Source organism: Halichoeres trimaculatus, unplaced genomic scaffold, assembly GCF_033239565.1.
Source record: "Halichoeres trimaculatus isolate MK-OKI-2021-1 unplaced genomic scaffold, fHalTri1.1 fHalTri1_scaffold_8, whole genome shotgun sequence".
Classification (NCBI taxonomy): domain Eukaryota; kingdom Metazoa; phylum Chordata; class Actinopteri; order Labriformes; family Labridae; genus Halichoeres; species Halichoeres trimaculatus.
Genome location: NW_027437186.1, coordinates 22,913,202 through 22,931,127, shown reverse-complemented (window position 1 = coordinate 22,931,127; position 17,926 = coordinate 22,913,202). Strand labels below are relative to the sequence as shown.

At 40.6% G+C, this 17,926-nt stretch overlaps 1 protein-coding gene across 5 annotated transcripts in view; it reads left to right on the top strand.

Annotated features, from left to right (window-relative positions):
* The first annotated feature begins 1,671 nt into the window (after positions 1–1,671).
* ccser2a (coiled-coil serine-rich protein 2a) overlaps positions 1,672–17,926 on the top strand; it is a 54,338-nt gene continuing 38,083 nt past the window's right edge. For 3 of the 5 annotated variants that reach the window (XM_074675567.1, XM_074675571.1, XM_074675570.1), the window contains exons 1-2: positions 1,672–2,494; positions 16,368–17,874. In XM_074675567.1, the coding sequence (XP_074531668.1) occupies positions 16,410–17,874 (1,465 nt within the window). In that variant the 5' untranslated portion in view covers positions 1,672–2,494; positions 16,368–16,409. Of the gene's footprint in view, positions 2,495–10,322; positions 10,461–16,367; positions 17,875–17,926 lie in introns of those variants that run through there. The other 2 variants (XM_074675568.1, XM_074675569.1) reach the window with 2 other exon arrangements.

The window sequence follows — 17,926 nt, the reverse complement described above, 5'->3', positions numbered from 1 at the left end:
TAATAATTTTGCAAAAACACTTGGATTTAATTTTGGCATTTTGACTCATTCCTTTCATGAAATATTTAATGGAGCAGTTCTAACAATTTTCCTGAGTAAGCTCCTCTGGTGATATGGAAGAAACATTAAATTTTAAGGCAAGGGGAGAAAACACAAAGCAAAACACATGAATAATACAAGTTTCAAGATGATTAAATAGATATATTATTGAGGAGCAGTGTGTTGCTGAATCTCTGCTTCATGTTTACTGTTATACGGGTAACATAGTCAAGTATGGATTGCAGACTGTGCTGAGCTAGCAACTGCTTCCTGTCCCTCAAGGGCCTTTTAAGCCCTGTTGTGGGTTCATGTTAAAAGATTTGTGCCCTACACGTTTGTTTGTTTGTTTGTTTGTTTGTTTACACACACCTTCATATCCCTTCATTAGATTAAGTAGTAGCCTTAGGGCAGATCCTGCTTTCACTTATCTTGACAACTTGTCCCACAAATGACCACTGGTCCAGAATCAGAATTGGGTTTTATTGCCAAGCACATTTGCACATACAAAGAATATGACTTGGTGTATTGGTGCAGACAAGGAACAAGGAACAAGGAACAAGGAAATAACGTGAGAAATATAAGAGCTCAATAGATCACATCAGATCAATAGTTGGTTTTGGGACTTTTACTTAAAAGGACACTTGGGATTATCAGTTATTGGATTAAGGGGTAACTCAGGTTGATCATACAGGATTTACTACATTGGAATGATTTACACCAACTCAGTTGCCAGAATTCTGAAATGCAAAGTACTGGTAAACTTTTACAGCCTCAACATTTTCTATTGGATAATCATGTCAAAAAGTTATCCTGAAGTATAAAGTCGTCCAAGATAATGGTAAAAAGCTACATAGCACATATGGCAGCACAACAGATTGCTTTAGAGAGGTATAAAGCTCAAAGAGTACTTGCACACTATTTTCCCATTTGAAAGGCACTTTAAGGTGACAGCTAATAGCCCTTGTAGCATCATTACCCCCCCACCCCCTTTGAAAAAGGAAGAAATAAAACGTTTTATAGGTTACAAAGCTTTGAAAAAATCCTTAGTGAAACCATCTCTAGCTGTATGGAGTTGGTTTTACTCTAATTCAGGGTTCTCCTTCCCAACTCATTTGTTATCTATGCTTTTTGATGTTTTACGGCATTTTGGAATACATTTTAATAAACTGTTTTACACCACGCTTAAAAGTTCAAGGAAAGATAGTGAAGCCTATAGGCTTAAAGTGATCAATTAAAAAAGTAAAGTGCATTTGAAAGCTGGAGAGTTAATACTGTTCTCACATTAAATTAACTTCACAATTATGATATGACCTTATATTTGTTTCTTCATATAATATTCTGAGGATGCACTTTGACTTTTTTTTTATTGCACTTATTGCTCCACTATTCCAGGCCTTCTTTAACATTTGGTTCGGTATTTTAGGTTACTTTAAATAAAGGATCCAAGCAGCCTACTGTCCACTACATCACTCCACAACAGCTTTCACTCCAAGCAACTCACTGGACATACATGCGAGCGATTTTGCCTTGAGTTAGGTACAAAGTAACAAGATCACCTCCCGTTCAAGTAAGCACCGTCGCGTGCACACATGGGCACAACAAGGCACGCTCATCAAAGTGTGACGTCACACATTAAGCTTGTGGGGAGGATGTAGTTTTCTAGCTAGTTTGCAGTCAGTGAACCGCATCGAACGGAGCGATAAGGTCAAAATACGGCTTCTCTCTGATAAAGTAGTTTAATTTCTGATAAACATATTGGGAAATAAAAAGAATAAGCTAAGGGGGCAAGAATTGGGAGCACTCAGAGATTCGCATGCAGTGTTACCCTTTGAGACCCAGGTGACATGTACTCGCTCCGCCTAGCTGGAAGCGAGAGGACGATGTCGGAATGATAAACTGCTGTGGGAAGTCAGTCTCGAACCGTGTGGGCGACTGTTGTGGTTTATCGACAACATGTGTTACTGTTCCATGTGAGCTTTTTGAAAACCAATGTATGGTTACATTTTGTCGGAGGATTCCCAGCTGCTGCATGGGTCGTTTTTTTCAGTAAGTAACGCTCGGGATCATCAGTGGGTTGGAGTTGACACCGTACGGCGGAAAAATAGCGGCTCATTCTTTTGCTTCGACTTATGATTGTTTTCTATGTTTAAGAGGTTATATGAGAAACCACCAGATATGAAGTGTGAGTAGGCTATTTCCAGTCTCATTTACTATAGGCTACATGACTGTATATTATAAAGCGTAACGCTTTCTTCAGTACTTTTGCGTCGAGCTGTCACTTTATGAATGAATCTTTACGTATAAGGGTGCACAGGACTGATACGACGGGAAAGTGAAACCGTACCTCCACTTGGCCGCTTACTTTACAACGTATTGTCATCTACAAGACAAACAAGTGGACTGTCTGTTTGACCCATCGTGGGAGCTGTAAAATGCTCTTAAAGGCATAATTCAGGTAAGAAAAGTCTCATTTCACCGATATAAACAAGCCTTCCTATTAAGTTACTGTGTTTGCACAAAATCTTCATAAAGAATCTGTGTGGGGTTTTTTTTTATTGATCATGTGTTGTTACAAAGCATGGCTACAGAAAAAAACAATCCAACAGAGGTTTAATGTTGTTAATGCTGCTTCCTCTGTGACCTGAAAACGCCATGTTTTTTGACGTCACAGCATCATCCCCCTCACACAGTCATAAGATGCACTGGAAAAAGTCAGTGGACCATAAATAAGGATGGTCATGCCGTTATGTAGTTTGACAGTATATAAAATAACATCTTCTTATATAACATGTGGGACTGATATGCATTTTTAACACTGATCTTGTGATTCAAGAAGTTAAACTCGTCCCATCCTTTCAGGACAATCACATGACAATCTGACAGGACTCAGATTTGTTTAAATTACTCTGAAGAAACATGACTTCCTCATGCCCATGAAAGGATTAAATGATAACTTTAGATGACACACACCCTCCTGCTCCTGTTTGACTGGAGTTCAAATTTAACCAAGGTTTTAATACCATACATTGCAGTATCAAATAATCATATTTTTATACCACAACTGGAGTTCCTGTCTGTCATGTCACACAACTATGTGAGCATGCTTGTACCATCATGGCTGCTGATCTATTAGAGCCCAGAAGGTGATAAACACATGACATCAACACACCATTACACATTGGGACAAGGCATGACTTATTACCTTTAGTGTAAGTGAGATAGATGCTTAGCTGGTGTATGGGTGGGGTTGCAGTCACACACACACAACAAGCAAATCAATGTGTGTGTTCCTTGGGCACCTGTTCTTGTGGGTCTTGGAGCGCCACCTTGGCTGAGGGTGTGTTTACAATCTGATTCCCCCCCAACAACAGCTGAATGTCTCAAATGTGCATCTGTCTGCAGAGGACCCCCCTAATTGTAGTTGTTGGGGTTTTTCCCTGTGTCATTCCTGACTGTCTGACTGCAGAAGCACATAATCTAGCCTTGTGTGGAGGGAGATACACATTTTATACTTGCATCTTAGTCATTCCTAGACACTGAAAGGCTCCGTAAGGGAAACCTTGAGACCCATAGATAAGAAATAAACATGCTTGAATGATACTAAAAGCAAATATTTTGCCCCTGACAAGTTGTTTGTATCACAATGGCAGAAATCTCAGGCTGATAAAGTCGTAGTAGAGCATGTTACATGTTTAAAATCTCTTGGTTTAGAAGTGTATTCTATTACTGTTTCTTTCTCATCTCTCCTGAATCGTGTAAAAAGGGCACTTCATCCCATTTCCTCTCTATTTTTACTTTGTTTGCACACACTCTGCCCTACCTCATAATCAATGGGGCATCAAATTACTGAGTATTTAAAATGCCTGGAGATGAGCTCATTCTTCGCGGTGCATTGTGGTTGCTTTCATGTGCGTGTTGTGGTGTCGTTGTGGAGCCAAGTGACTCGATTTGACTTTGACTTTTCTCTGATCCTCCTTGCCCTCCCCTCAGTCTCTCTGTCTCTCTCTCAGTCTCTCTGTATGTGGTCTATCATTAGAGCTATACTTAGCCACGCTTATCAGTTCTGTCACTGCCTTGGTAAGACCGCAGATGTTTTAGCGCTCAGAATAGCTTAGTGTGTAGCAGAGTGGAGATACGGGATCACAGGTGCACTCGCACAGGGTCAGAAACCGAGCATCACTTGGGGAAACAGCGGCCTGTAGAGATATTGTGAAACACCCTTTGAGGTCAAAGAGATGCTTTGAAGTAAAGGATGTTAAATCATTCAGATTGTCTTCACAGTTGATTTTCATGTCCATGACACTCAGGGTATATATTACAGTGCTGCATCAGGTAAGGAAACTTAACTAAAAGCAGGTGAAGGGAACAGGAAATTAAAAAGCTGTTCAGCAAAAAAAATAAACAGCACATCCCTTCCTTTGCGCGTTACAAAGTTAAATATGCCACAAAAGCTCTTAGTTTCATCCTGAATCTTTTTATTAAACATCTTCATTACAGAATCATTCACAATAGCCTCATTTGCATGGTGATAAGATTAAAGAAAGATGTTTAAAATAGGTCAAGTGTTTTTGTAAGTGCATATATACTCTTCTGCCCTGTGTGTTTGCACAGGTGTCTGCACAAACACAATGCAGGGTGACAGCAGCAAGCATGTGTCTTTAGTGCCTGGATGATGGCATTTATTGTCAAGGCACAATGAGCAGCTGCATAAAGGTCTGAAACTTTTGACTCAACATGAAAACTTTGCCTGCACCTGTGCTTTTTAACTTGTCATGGCAGGAAAAAACTCATGGCTGTACAAGTTACGTAGTCTAAACTGTGAGCTAAGATTAAGAGCACCATGAACTTGAATTTGAAGCAGCTTAGTGGAATATGGATTCTTCATTAGCCACTTACAGCAAAAACACTTTAACAGTAGCCTTAAATATGTTAGAGTAGTGTTTTAAGGTATGAAATATTTCTTTTAAAGGCAGTCAGCTGCTATGTTTAAACCCTTACCTACTGAGGCTAGAACTAGCTGCCTTGACATATTTTGAAAATGCTTTTTGAAAAGGCACAGCTTTTCAGCTCTCTGTCAGCGTTGGAATTTTTTTGATTGGATAAAAATCTCAAGCAGTTACAGCATTTTTGTGTGTTTTGCTTTGTTTTGCTATGTCACATGCTTATGGTTATAATTATAATCATATATTAACAAATGGGCAAATTCTTAGGTTTTTGATGCTGTTTGAATTTTCTGATTGAACAAACTGTACCAGAGCTATGGTAACAACCCTCCAGCCAAGGTAAATATAGATATAGCCCCAGTGCTACTGCAGTAGGTAAAATGTTAGGAACAACAATTTGCATAATACAAAGCTCCTCCATAAAATTATTCATTCAAACAGGTGTTTTACATTTTCCTGATTAGATTGCTCAGCCCACCATCTGAACAGTGGCCTACGTAGCTCTAAGAGAAAACACCTGTGAGATTGTGGAGAAAGGATGATAAAAGATATATTCCTAAATTCAAAGCAGATGATTTTTTTACAGACTGTACGTTGTGTAATGTGTCTGCTTTTCAGCAACTGTACCCGTGGTTCATACAGAATGCACCATACTACCCAGTGCACTTAATTAAACTCTTTCGTGTCTCTTCAGCTACAGGTGATTTAACTCCATTAAGCTTCTACTTCACCAGGTCACAGGGTCACTTTCCTTTAGAACCCTTACTCTAAGTCAGTAATCCCTCCTGGCTTTGAGTCATGTGATATAATGGTCTGTATGTTCTTTAGGGGATCAGACATTGGCCATGTGTCTGCTTTAGGCTAAAGTTAACTTCTAACATATAACTAGGCAAAAAGCGCTGAGTCATTCTCAACTTTAACTCCTTGATCTGGATTATTCTAGTTGTTTTTTTTTGCTCTTTACTTGTTTCCTGTTTGAAGCTCATAACCACATGCTTTCCATAGTGTCACTTCATGTCATCTCCAGCTCAGACATGATGTTGATACCCAAATATTGGATTTGCATGGCAGGCTCAAGTGCAGGATCCTAGATCACTCACCACGTTACTGTCTTATGCTGCCTCCCTGTGTTTACAGCAGTTTAAACAGCAGATGTATGCCTGGACGAAACCTAGCAGTGAGTCTGTTAATCCCTCAGGGCTCCTAAGGTGAATAGAAGTGTACTCTACTGTATCTGACCCTCTTTTGGATAGGTTCCCATCTGCTTAAATCAGTTGACCGAACAGCTCTGAACCCTGGAAAAAATAGACTCAAAGACACGGTACTTGATGAATGTTAACTTCCCACTGTGGCCTTATTGGATGTGGGGAGGCCTTGTTCTCCCAGTGAGACTGTATCTTGGTTACAGTACAATAATGTGCTGCCTAAAGATAAAGCAAAGATCCAGAGGAGTGTATTTTGAGAGTAACAGCCTGGTAGAGTGGGAAGGAAGGAGGCACAGGAAAAGAGGGAGAGAGGAAGTTGACCTAATCATAGTGTTTTGTCCATTCACAGCGGATAAATCCACTAGGGAACATGATTTATTATAAACTTACCAGTAACACCGAGTCTTTTTGTAAAAAATAAAACTCATTTATATTATTGAAGTAATGTTACTCTGAAGTTTTTCTTTACAAGCCACAGAGAAATGTGATGAAGTAAATCTTCAACCTCTGCTTGTTTTGGGATAGGCCAGAGTACCTTACTGTCATATCACATGGCACCTGAAAAGACGTCATATTTTTGTTGAAGACCCTGTTAACATTTTATGACTCTATAATGATTTGTGAAAAATGACTGCCTCAGGTTTTATTATCTCATGTGATTAGCCTGACTGATCAGAGTTCTGCCAGTTGACGTTATACTGTTATTGTGATGAGTTGTTACTGCTTCAAAGACTCTTCTTGATGTTAAATGTGCTACTTGTGCTACTAAACCTCCAAAAACCAACATCCACTTTGAATTTCTTTGCAGCTCCCAGCCACTTTTAACCTACTTCTGGTGTTTGCCTGACCTACAAACCAATAAATCTTAACATGAGAACTCATAAATCCAGATCATGAGCGCGTGCACACAAATCGTTTAATGCTATCCTGTCCAGCTTGAAAAAGCTGAAAGCAGGGAGAAAGAACTTTCAGTGAAAGAAAGTTGAACACCTTGTAAGTGAAGAGGCCTCATATTTATGCCAAAGACACTTTGTTTTGAAATGCATTGTTGTGATAATTCATGGCTGTTTGAGATTGTCTCATGAAATCTGCCAAACCACAACAAGCCTTGTCCCATGATGTTGAATTCTGTGAACACCAGGAAGATTAGCAGCCAAATGTAGAAGTTGATGGAGGTCTGAAAATTATATTTCTATGCTGTCACAAAAAAAAAAAACAAAGCAAAGCATTTCCTGGGCCCACACTGCAAAAAACTGACATCTTATCAACTGTTTTTGTCTTTTTTTAAGTAAAAATTGTCTTATTATACTCGATATGAGCCACTTTCAACTTATCAATCCAGAAAAATGTCTTGTTTCAAGTTATCAGAGTACAAAAATGAGGTTTGATTCGCTTGTAACCAGTAAATAAATCTGCCAATGGAACATGAAAAAATTGCTTGAAAATTTCCTGGAGACTAGAATAATGTCTTAATACAAGTAACTTTTCTCTTGTTCCATTGGCAGATTTTTTTACTGGTTACGAGCAATTCAGACCTCATTTTTGTCCTTAAAGAACTTTAAACAAGACATTTTTCTGGATTGGTCATGTGAATTTGGCTCATATTGAGTCTAAAAAGGAATTTTCTACTGAAAATAAGACAAAAACACTTGATAAGATTTCAGTTTTTGCAGTGCATATGCTTGTCCAATTGTGACACAAACAGAACTATTAGTCATAAGATGCTGTTTGTGGAGTGGCCCATTTGGTCGTAGTGTTAGCTGCATGCATGACTGCCAAAAACTGGAATATGTCATATGTCCAGGTAACTTAGTGAAAAATCCCTATTTACCAAATTCGAATTGCACATGTGAACTCTACATAAACAGCCACAAAATTGGAAAAATTAAGTGTCTCCTAAATCTTCATTCACTTTTTATCTTGACATCGCTGTACTTTCCAAAGGTTTCATTTAACCCTTAGATATTAAATCTCTTTTCATATTTCGACTAGAGCTGAAACAATTCCTCGAATGATTCGAGGTACTCGATTACAAAAATTACTTGAGTTATTTTCTCCGCCTCAAGGAATCGTTTAATTTTAAAAGAGATCAAAGAGTAGTATTTCAAATAGAGCTGAGGCCATATTAAGAGAGTTTTCAGACCCCTCAAGCTACCTCTTATACAAAATAGCAACTAGCAACAAATCTAGCTTCTTTTCTGGAGTTTGGAGACTAATGGGTCATTCTACAAAACGGGTGCCATTTGGGTCCTCAACATTTGATGAGATGTACAAGGCACAAAAAATGTGTCAAAGTGTGTTTACACATTTTGGAGCTACCAAAGCAAGTGCTCTTGCTGACATGCTGTAACAGAAAATTCTACTTCTTAAAGAGAAAAAAATTCATTTGAAAAATAACTGCTCTTTAACTGAACAAAAATGTATTTTATCCGATTACTCGATTAATCAATGGGATTTTCAGTAGAATACTTGATTACTAAAATATTCGACAGCTGCAGCCCTAATTTCGACTTAACCAGTAACGCAAAAGCACAGCATCCGCTGCCTGCCATCCTTTAAACAGCCCAGATGAAGTAATCCTGCAGTTAGCACCTGTAAAGGTTGGTTCTACTGCCATTAAATTTGATGCTTTGATGGGGAAATTGGATCACCGACAGCAGAACTTGTCTGACGTCACCCCCCTGTGATAAATCAATAATCCCACATACGGTGGCTCCTGTGAAGAGTGATTATCATTCAGAGAGAAAAGCAAGCCTTGGGCAGCTTTTTCCACCCTGCTTTTGGATCCCATCTTTAAAAATGGATCTAATGACATCGCTGGCAGTGATTGACACTTCTGCTGCCGCTCGACGACACTCATCATCCTTTGTCAGCCCTTGTGGCCAATCAGGAGGTGAGAATAAAACGGGACTGTCAAACACATCGCAGGCTCACACAGTGTAGTTCAAGTGAAGGTCATACGAATTAGAGCCGGAACAGATAGTCACATGTCTGACATGTCATTCACACAGATACCCATTAAACTCTTAAAAAAGGAAGCAGAGAAGAGGGTGTGAAGAAAAATGTGATTACGATGAGAGGAGTGTGGAAATCTGGGTTTATATAACAGTCAGAATAATTGGATTTATATAAGTCTTGTAGCAGGGCGTCTGCTGCTCAGTTTCACACCTCAGAAGTGAAGCAGCAGGATTATTCTTTTGGATGACTCAGGGAGGATGATGGGAACATTTTAAGGGTGTTTCGATGTCGTGACTGGTCGCTAGGATGACTCATTTTGGCTCATACCTTTTCTCTCACTATCTAAGTTCTGCAAACATTTTCTGACTTAATGCACATTTTTCTTCATACCATTTGAAATGTAAAAAAAAAAAAAATAATAATTTGGCGCTGAATCCAATTCAGAAATATCACATGCTGAGCAGTTTGTTGTAGTAAAACTATTAAAAAAAGCTTTAATCTCCCTTAAAACCCATTGTTTTTGCCTTTTAGGTTTCAACTCCATGCTGTGATTTATGAAGCCATATGACTACAAACAGCTGATGATGGAGAAATATCAATTGTTTTACTGCCAGCAGTAAGCAGAAATATTTGACTAAGTTTGACCAGCAGGCTGTCAACTGTGAAATGAGTATAGGATTTCAGATTCACCCTAAATGCAAATGAAAGCCACAACATATTCATCCTCACTTGTGATCTCATTGGACAGCAGCTTGCAAAATGATATTTGCTACTTTTGCTTGTAGATACATTTAATGTGTCATAGGGATTACATAGCCTTAGTATTTAGACTTTGAACCATATTGTGGATAAATAAACAGATTTTTCCTACTGCAAATAATCTCCAAGTCTTTGTAACGTTGTCCTCTTTTTCTTTTTTGGCTCTTTCCCAAAAGCATCTCCTCTTCCCTTCTTCACTTCTCTTGCACAAATGAAACAGGGCTCCTTAAAGAGTCGCCCCATCAAATATTAAACGCACCCATGAAGGCTCTGTTATCCCCGCCCACACACCCATCACCACACACCCCACACGTCACATCACACACACACACACACACATGCAAGGAGAGAGAGTAGACAGATCAACCTCAGAAGAGTGTCTTCCTGTTCCTGTACTCTCCCCTCTTGCTCTCTCTTCAGGGCGTTACCTTACTTTCAGTAAAGATGATGAAGGAAACAAATTGCAGAGTGACTTGGCAGGATGCAGCTCTTATCCTAATGATTGACTGTGGGATGAAAGTGGTTGGACTAATCAGCATAAGTTCACTGAGTTAAGGTAATGATTTCTTAAATCTGCTGTTGTGTGTGTACTTGTGCCTGTGCTTTTGGTGCTTCTGTCTTATACTAGATGCACCATACAGTATCTTTATTCACAGTTCATAATGTAGCATGCTGCCACGCCTTAACTTTCCTTCTACTAACTGTTCCCTCTCTTGTTTTTGTCATCTGATCTAGCACAGTTAGTATACAGCATTACTAAACCATCCATGCTGTCTCATTGGATTAGCATCTCCTAGCATCAGTGCAGCTCAGCACAGTATTGCTTTCACTCAATACACATTAGCCTAGCGTCAGTGTTGCTTTCATCCCTGTCTTATTCTATTAGCCTGCTCTAATGGCACTCTGTTAATCTCTTCAGGGAGAGAGCCATGGCCCACTACTGCCCTGTCCAGATGACTGGCCTACTTATTACTCCACAGAGACACTGGGATCTGTCAATATGCAAATGAGGCCGCACAGATTCAATGCACTTTTTGAGATTGATCTCTGCTGTGGCCTTACAACAGCGGCCCTTGGATCCATTTCAGAACTCTGTCAAAGGGGAACTGCTCTGAGATAGTAGATTTTGAAATGTGTGGTGGTTTGATGCCTATCAAACTTATATCCTGCTGATGGAAGTCAGCCTCTTAGCTCTACTTTCACTTTTTAGCATCATGTTCCTTTCATAAATTCTCTTCAGGAGGCAGCTTAAGCTCAGTTCATGTGGATCTCAGATATCCTTTCTTTATGGCCCAGTGCTGGTGACAGCTGGTGTCAGCTATGGGTGGAGGCATTATGTTTTTAGGCTGTTCTCCCATCTGCCTCATTTGTCTGTGAGCTTTTTCATTTGATTTTAATGAAGGCATGGGCTGGTTACCGGTTACAAGGTGTGCTGCGTGTTGAAAAAAGCCAGTTTCAAAATGTCTAAGATTTTCTGCTGGTCCTAAGGTATGAGTGGCTCCATCAAAACTTTTACCTAAATAACTAAAACTGTCAGTTGTTGGTTGTATGATTTTGGATGGTGATAACAGGGAAACTGCTATCACCATCAAGGTGTTTGCCTAGATTAGCTTGCAGGCTATAAAAAGTCTGTTTAGCTTTTTGTAGAGCTTTCTTTGAGGACAAAAGAGAATGTGAATACTAGAGCTGAAACGATTCCTCGAATGATTCGAGGTAATCGATTACAAAAAATACTCTAGTAATTTTCTCTGCCTTGAGGAATCGTTTAATTTTAAAAAAGATCAAAGAGTGGTATTTCAAATAGAGCTGGGGCCATATTAAGAGAGTTTTCAGACCCCTCAAGCTACCTCTTATACAAAATAGCACCTAGCAACAAATCTAGCTTCTTTTCTGGAGTTTGGAGACTAATGGGTCATTCTGCGAAACGGGTGCCATTTGGGTCCGCAACATTTGATGAGATGTACAAGGCACAAAAAATGTGTCAAAGTGTGTTTACAAATTTTGGAGCTACCAAAGCAAGTGCTCTTACTGACATGCTGTATCAGAAAATTCTACTTCTTAAAGAGAAAAAAAATCATTTGAAAAATAACTGCTCTTTAACTAAACAAAAATGTTTTTTATCCGATTACTCGATTAATCGATGGGATTTTCAGTAGAATACTCGAATACTGAAATATTCAATAGCTGCAGCCCTAGTGAATACACAGAAAAAAATTTAGCACCAAGCTTCTCAATCAAACTGTTAGCCTCATAGCATTATCGACTTCGTCATATTTCAAAGTTTTCAGAAAAAAAAAAAAAAAAAATCATGTTTATTATTATTTTTATTTCTGTTGATTTTTTTCATCGATTAAGTAAGAAGGGCCAAACAATACTGGTCCCATCTACACTAGAAAAGCCCCCCCATTAGTGTTGGACCAATACAACCCTGACCTAATGAAACATCTCGTAAACCTCTGAAGGTGTGCTGTAGTATCTGGATCCATGAAGTTAGCAGCAGTCAAGTCCTGAAAGTAGTTGGTTGGGGCCTCAATAGAACAGACTTCCAGCACTTCTCACACATGCTCAATCCAATCAGGGGACCAAGTCATCATCTGCAGGTCCTTGCTCAGATTCTACTGCTCTTACGCATGGGCACTGGAGAATGACCTATCTTTCTTACTGAACCAATACACACTTTTCTAGCAGTTTTAGCCATAGTAGCACAACTTTTCATAAAGAAATGGACAGTCAAAGTGGCATAATATGTGTCTGAAACAAAAAGGGGTAACGCCAGTAAAAAGGTTTTTGCAAAGGATGCTACCAGAGAATAGTTTGTTGATGGTAGTCAAACAAAAGTCTGCCTCAGCAAATGACTCTTGAAGTGTGAAAAACAAAGTTCCTTTTTTGAAAAACGCTATTGTCTCTTTGTTTTCCCAATTCCTTAAGGGTCGCACTATTTTCCATCTGTTCTTTTAGTTTAAAATCCCCACAACAAAACTTAGAAAACAATTAAAAAGAAACTCACTGTGTTACTAAGGCAAGGTTCAGTGGTATGTTTGGATTTTGAGGTATGGGTTTTTTTGGGTGAAAGATAAAATTGATAAGATTGCTCCTTTCAGTTTTTTGAAACCAAGATGAAGGATTCGGTGTATCCTGACACTTACACTGAGAGATGTTGTTGAGGCTCAGTGGCGATAGGCGTCTACGAGCAGTGGGAATTAGGGCCAGACCGTCTGTGAGGTTAAACAGTATGATCAGAGATTTACTGTGTGTAGTGGAGCACTTCCATTCATGCGTAACCCCAATGACCCAATAGATCATCGCCCCCCGGCTGTCGCATCCTATCCGCATCCATCCTGTTACCCCCGAAGAATGCACCTCTCTGTAGTGAGTGTGCCCATGCAGCTCGAAAGTGAAAGCTTTGCCAGAAGAGTTATGAACAACCTCAGTCTCTCAAATCGGATTTTTCAGCCCTCCTGCTTGCCTGCCAGGTGCTTTCTGTCTCTCTGTCCTCTGAGTCAGAAATAAAGTGATCCCAAATAGCCTTCTTGGCAGACAGAAAGCTCCCATTCCCTTTAAGATAGAGCAGGAAAGGATGTCATCTTAGTTTCCTGCTCATTTCACTCACTGGGATCACTGCTAAGCTGTGGGTATTGCAGAAGAAGCAGGCTTTAAGTCTTGACTCACTCTCGTTCTCTCTCTCTCTCTCTTCTTTCAGTAATTAAAAGTGCATGGTCATATGTTTCTCCTACATTAAAATCAGATCAGCTAAACTAAGACTTCTTTAGGGTTTCTCTGGTTGGTGCAGTGTTCTTAAGTCACTTTCTGTATTTCCATTGCCAGCCTGATAAAAGTGGTCCACCTGGTCTGTTATTGTCACATGGTTTAATCCTTCACTATCAAGGTTTTGTGTGCTGTTTCACAAACATCCATGAGCCATAGAAAGAAGATTGTCACCTGGGTTAACGTGGGCTTGTATTCAATGTTATGCAGCTGTGGGGTATTTATTTACAGTACCAACTCTGGGGGGAGGGGCAGGATTTCAGATGAGTCTTTGACAGATGGCCTGCATGGTTTACTGCCCTACCTCTGAATGTGTGTCAGTCTGCTGGGATCTTGTTATTTATTGGTGGACCTCTCTGGCTGACCTGTGTTTTTGTTCCAGCATTAGGAACAGGGGGATAACAATCATGAGGTTGCACCAGGAAACAACAGCAGTAGATTTAGGGATTTAATTGTGCCACATGGTCAAAGATTGTTTTCCTATCATGTGTTTTAAGCTTATTTTAGCAATTGGAATACATTTTAGTGGCCAGTTTGTTCATACTCAGAAATATAAGGTATATAAAACATCTTGGCACAGGTACAAAAATGTGATTAGTGAACTGGAACTGGTGTAGACAAATCAATACAGCTACTGAGCTTTCAACTAGCTCACTGGAGTACCACATTATTCACCTTTGTTTATGTTTTAAAGCTGCGCAGAATGTAATTTTCAGACATGAAAATGCTTAAATAATTTTGGCTTTAATAGCCTGATTTAAACTATAAAGTCTTGAACAATTCTCTTGTTAGATTTATTTGCAACAATCAGATGAGTAACAGTATTTATAACACTAGAAGTCAAGCTCTACATGTGGAATTTCTCAACAGTGACTCAAGTAAAAAAAACAAAACAAAAAAAACAACATCAGAACTGCAGACAGATTACTTCTCGTGACCTGGTGATGTGTGAGATGACCCACATGAAGAACCATTCCTCGCAGCAGTGTGTTGATTTACTCCTTTGTAACAGTGATCCCCTACGCTGGATATGAATTAGATTTGAGAGGTTCTGGGACTGTTGACAGTGGTGAATAAACCTTTATCTAATTGCTGCCTATTAAACACACATAGAGACACAGTCACCACCCCCTCCCTCGGGCAAAGAGGCTTTGGTTGCCATGCCTGCACATGCTGACCTGATTTTGTGAGTAAAGAAGTGTGTGTTTTTTGTGTTCGTACCAATGTGTGTTTATGAAGCAGATTAAGATGGTGGCAGAGCCAAACACTTCAGAGGCAGCAATGAGTGTGTCTCTTTGATTGTAGACACGTGTGTCTGTGCATGGGAATGTGGGGCAACGTGGTGAAGGAGACCCACATTCTGACAAAACACCCCACCCCCTTCTCCTGAAAAGTTGAATAGATCATCGCTCTTGTATCTGTCTTTGTGTCTCTGTACTGGTTAATCAATGGATTCGACTCACATGGGACAAACTGCTTGATCTATTGATCAGCCAGCTGTATTAGCTGCCACCTCTCAAAAGCTCATTAGTATCTGTGAGCATTGATGATAATTGACACAACAATAGGTTATTTTTCTCTTGGGACATATCTGCTGACACTTTTTAATAACTGATGCTTCATGTAGACAAGTCTTTTTCTTTTTTGTGCTCACTGCACAAGCCATCTGGAGCTCAGCAACTTTTCTATTCATAATCTTCCAGAAAAGGCCAGATGGATGCAACACACAGGTGCACCAGCAACACATGTACACTTGTCACATGGGCGATTGCAATTGAATTAATCTAACAATGAGTGCAAAAAACAGCCTTGTGTTCTCACTCCATTGGTTCTACATGTTGTACATCCACTATTCACTATTCACATTGTACTGGCAACCTTCCCAGCACTGGTTTCCCCTTGTTCCCCAGGCATTGTCTATTTGTTTGCCTATTTTGTATTGGCACCATATCCTCTAAAGCGCTACGCCAGTTGTGTTTTGTTTGAGAGTCTTTGAGAGAATCTCACATTCATGATGTTTTTTCCACTACACTTTCATATACGTCATTCTTATGACCTATTGCCTTATTTGTTTAGTTTAGTAAGTTTTTCTTTCTGCTTGGAGGACAGGCACATGCCTAAATTACTAACAGTAGGGGAAAGACGTCAGATTTGTAATGAGTGATTGAACTTTGTAGCTGTTAAGCCATGTTCCAGTCACACAAAGACAGAGGCTTATGTAGCCTTTGTGTCTCTCACATGACTACAAGACAAACCTGCTGTGACGAAGCCTCAAGTCACCCCTTAAGCTTGTTCGATAAATCCGCAATGCTCCTTATAGTCACTGATCTTTGAAAAGAGACAGACAAGCCACTACCTGTAGCATTGTAACGGGCAGCTCTTAGTTATTACAAATGTGTGTGGTGGTATGATAGACTCTTTGTCCAGAACTCCATATCTGGACAGTGTAGCATATTTGACTGGTCCAACAGGCTGATTGAGAGATGTTAGCTTGTATTACTTCTTTGTATTCAAACATAAAGCTCACGCTGAACAACTGTCCTGGAAAGAGTATGACTATGGTAAGGTGCATCGGTTTGTTCTTTTGATCTTCGTTTGATCTACAGTTTAATGTAGTGTTAAGAAGGTGCCAGATGTAGTTGTCAGCTAGCTTTAAAGGACACCGACACTAAAACTTTTCATCTCTCTGTTTTCACAGTTGTGTGTGATTCCATGTTCCCCATGCCTTTGTTGGCGTCTAATGGAAGATAAAGCACCCATCAGGTCTACTATGGTGTCCAGATTGCCTAAGTTTGGTGGACGTTCTTCAAGTAGTGGCTCAAGCCCCTTGCCCAATGGCTCTACACAGCCCACCACTGCACAGGATGGTAAGACCACTCCGCCAGGGACACGCCTGAATGGCGTGATCCGTGCATCTCAATTTTCCATGAAATGGAAGAAAGAAGAGGGGCCAACAACCCCCAGCCCCTCTACCCCCATCACCCCAGTGGATGGTGTAGAGGATAAGGCTTCAAAACAGCATCCCCCTGTGACAAAAGAGGTGAGAAATAGCGCTCCAGGAACACCCAAGATACCAAGGTCCAGTTCTCTGTCTGTGGCTGTCTCTAGTCCAACCACTACTCCAAAGCAATCCTTAAAGATGAGTTCCAAAGCGGGGACCAAGCCAGGCCAAAGTCCATTGAATGGAGGCCCTAAAATGGGCCTCAATGGCTCCAGCATTTCTGCAAGAACAGGGTCAGAATCCCACCTCTTATCTCCAACTTTAGGCTCCAACTCTGCTAGAAGCAGCTCTCAGGACAGCCTGTCCCAGTCGAGTGACAGCCTGAAGACTCTAGCACTGGACAACATGGTTCGCTCAAACAGCTTCACTCACTTCAAGCAGATTCCCTCACCCACCAGCCAACCTATGAAACGCTCCTTTTCCTTCAACCGGGCTGTGGAGTTAGCCAAGCCTCTGGCAAACACTCAGCTGCGACCTCGAAGGAGTAGTTTCCTCAAACCCCCTCAGCTGAGCAACGGAAGAGTGAGTGTAGGAATTGGAGGCATGAATGGCAACCATGGAGGCTCAGGAAGTGGAGGACTTGGAGGATTTCAGTATAGTAGAACCCCTCCATCTGCCTCCTCTCTGCCCACCCTCTCCATCCCTCCAGCACCCAGCAACCCCAGTACTCCCAGAGCTCTGAGGAAGCCTCTGCTCCCAAGTTGTGTCCTGACTAAGCCACTGAGCACCACTGGGGGGTCTTTGGGCTACAGGCTGGCTCGTTCTGGGCAGGTCAAGCAGCAGAAGCCTCTTTTTCCGGGTAAAGTCAAAGGTGATATCAAAACTCCAGCAGCCCCTGAAAGTGGAGGGCTTGTAGAAAAAGGAGCAGGCAATAAGCTGACTGGTGAGGTTGATAAAGAAGATCCGCAGAGTGACAGTGATGGATGCTTCGGAGATGAAGGAGATAAAGGAGGAGAGAATGGGGTGCCTATGCAGAACGCTGGTCAGGGAGTAGGTGAGACTTTGGAGGACATGTCTTTATCATCTGCCTCGTCTTTAGAAAGAGTTGACATCAGTGAAGAGTTTCTAGATGACTTTGACAGTGTGGGAGACATGTTCAGTGATGGGGACCTGCCTGATGACAGGAAAATTGGCAAGACGACTCAAACCAGCCTGCACAGCTTCCTCAATGAAACTCTTGACTGGGACTCAATGGATATTGAAGGTATGAAATCTGTTTCAAATAATTTTATGCCACTCTTGCTTCAGGTATTCAA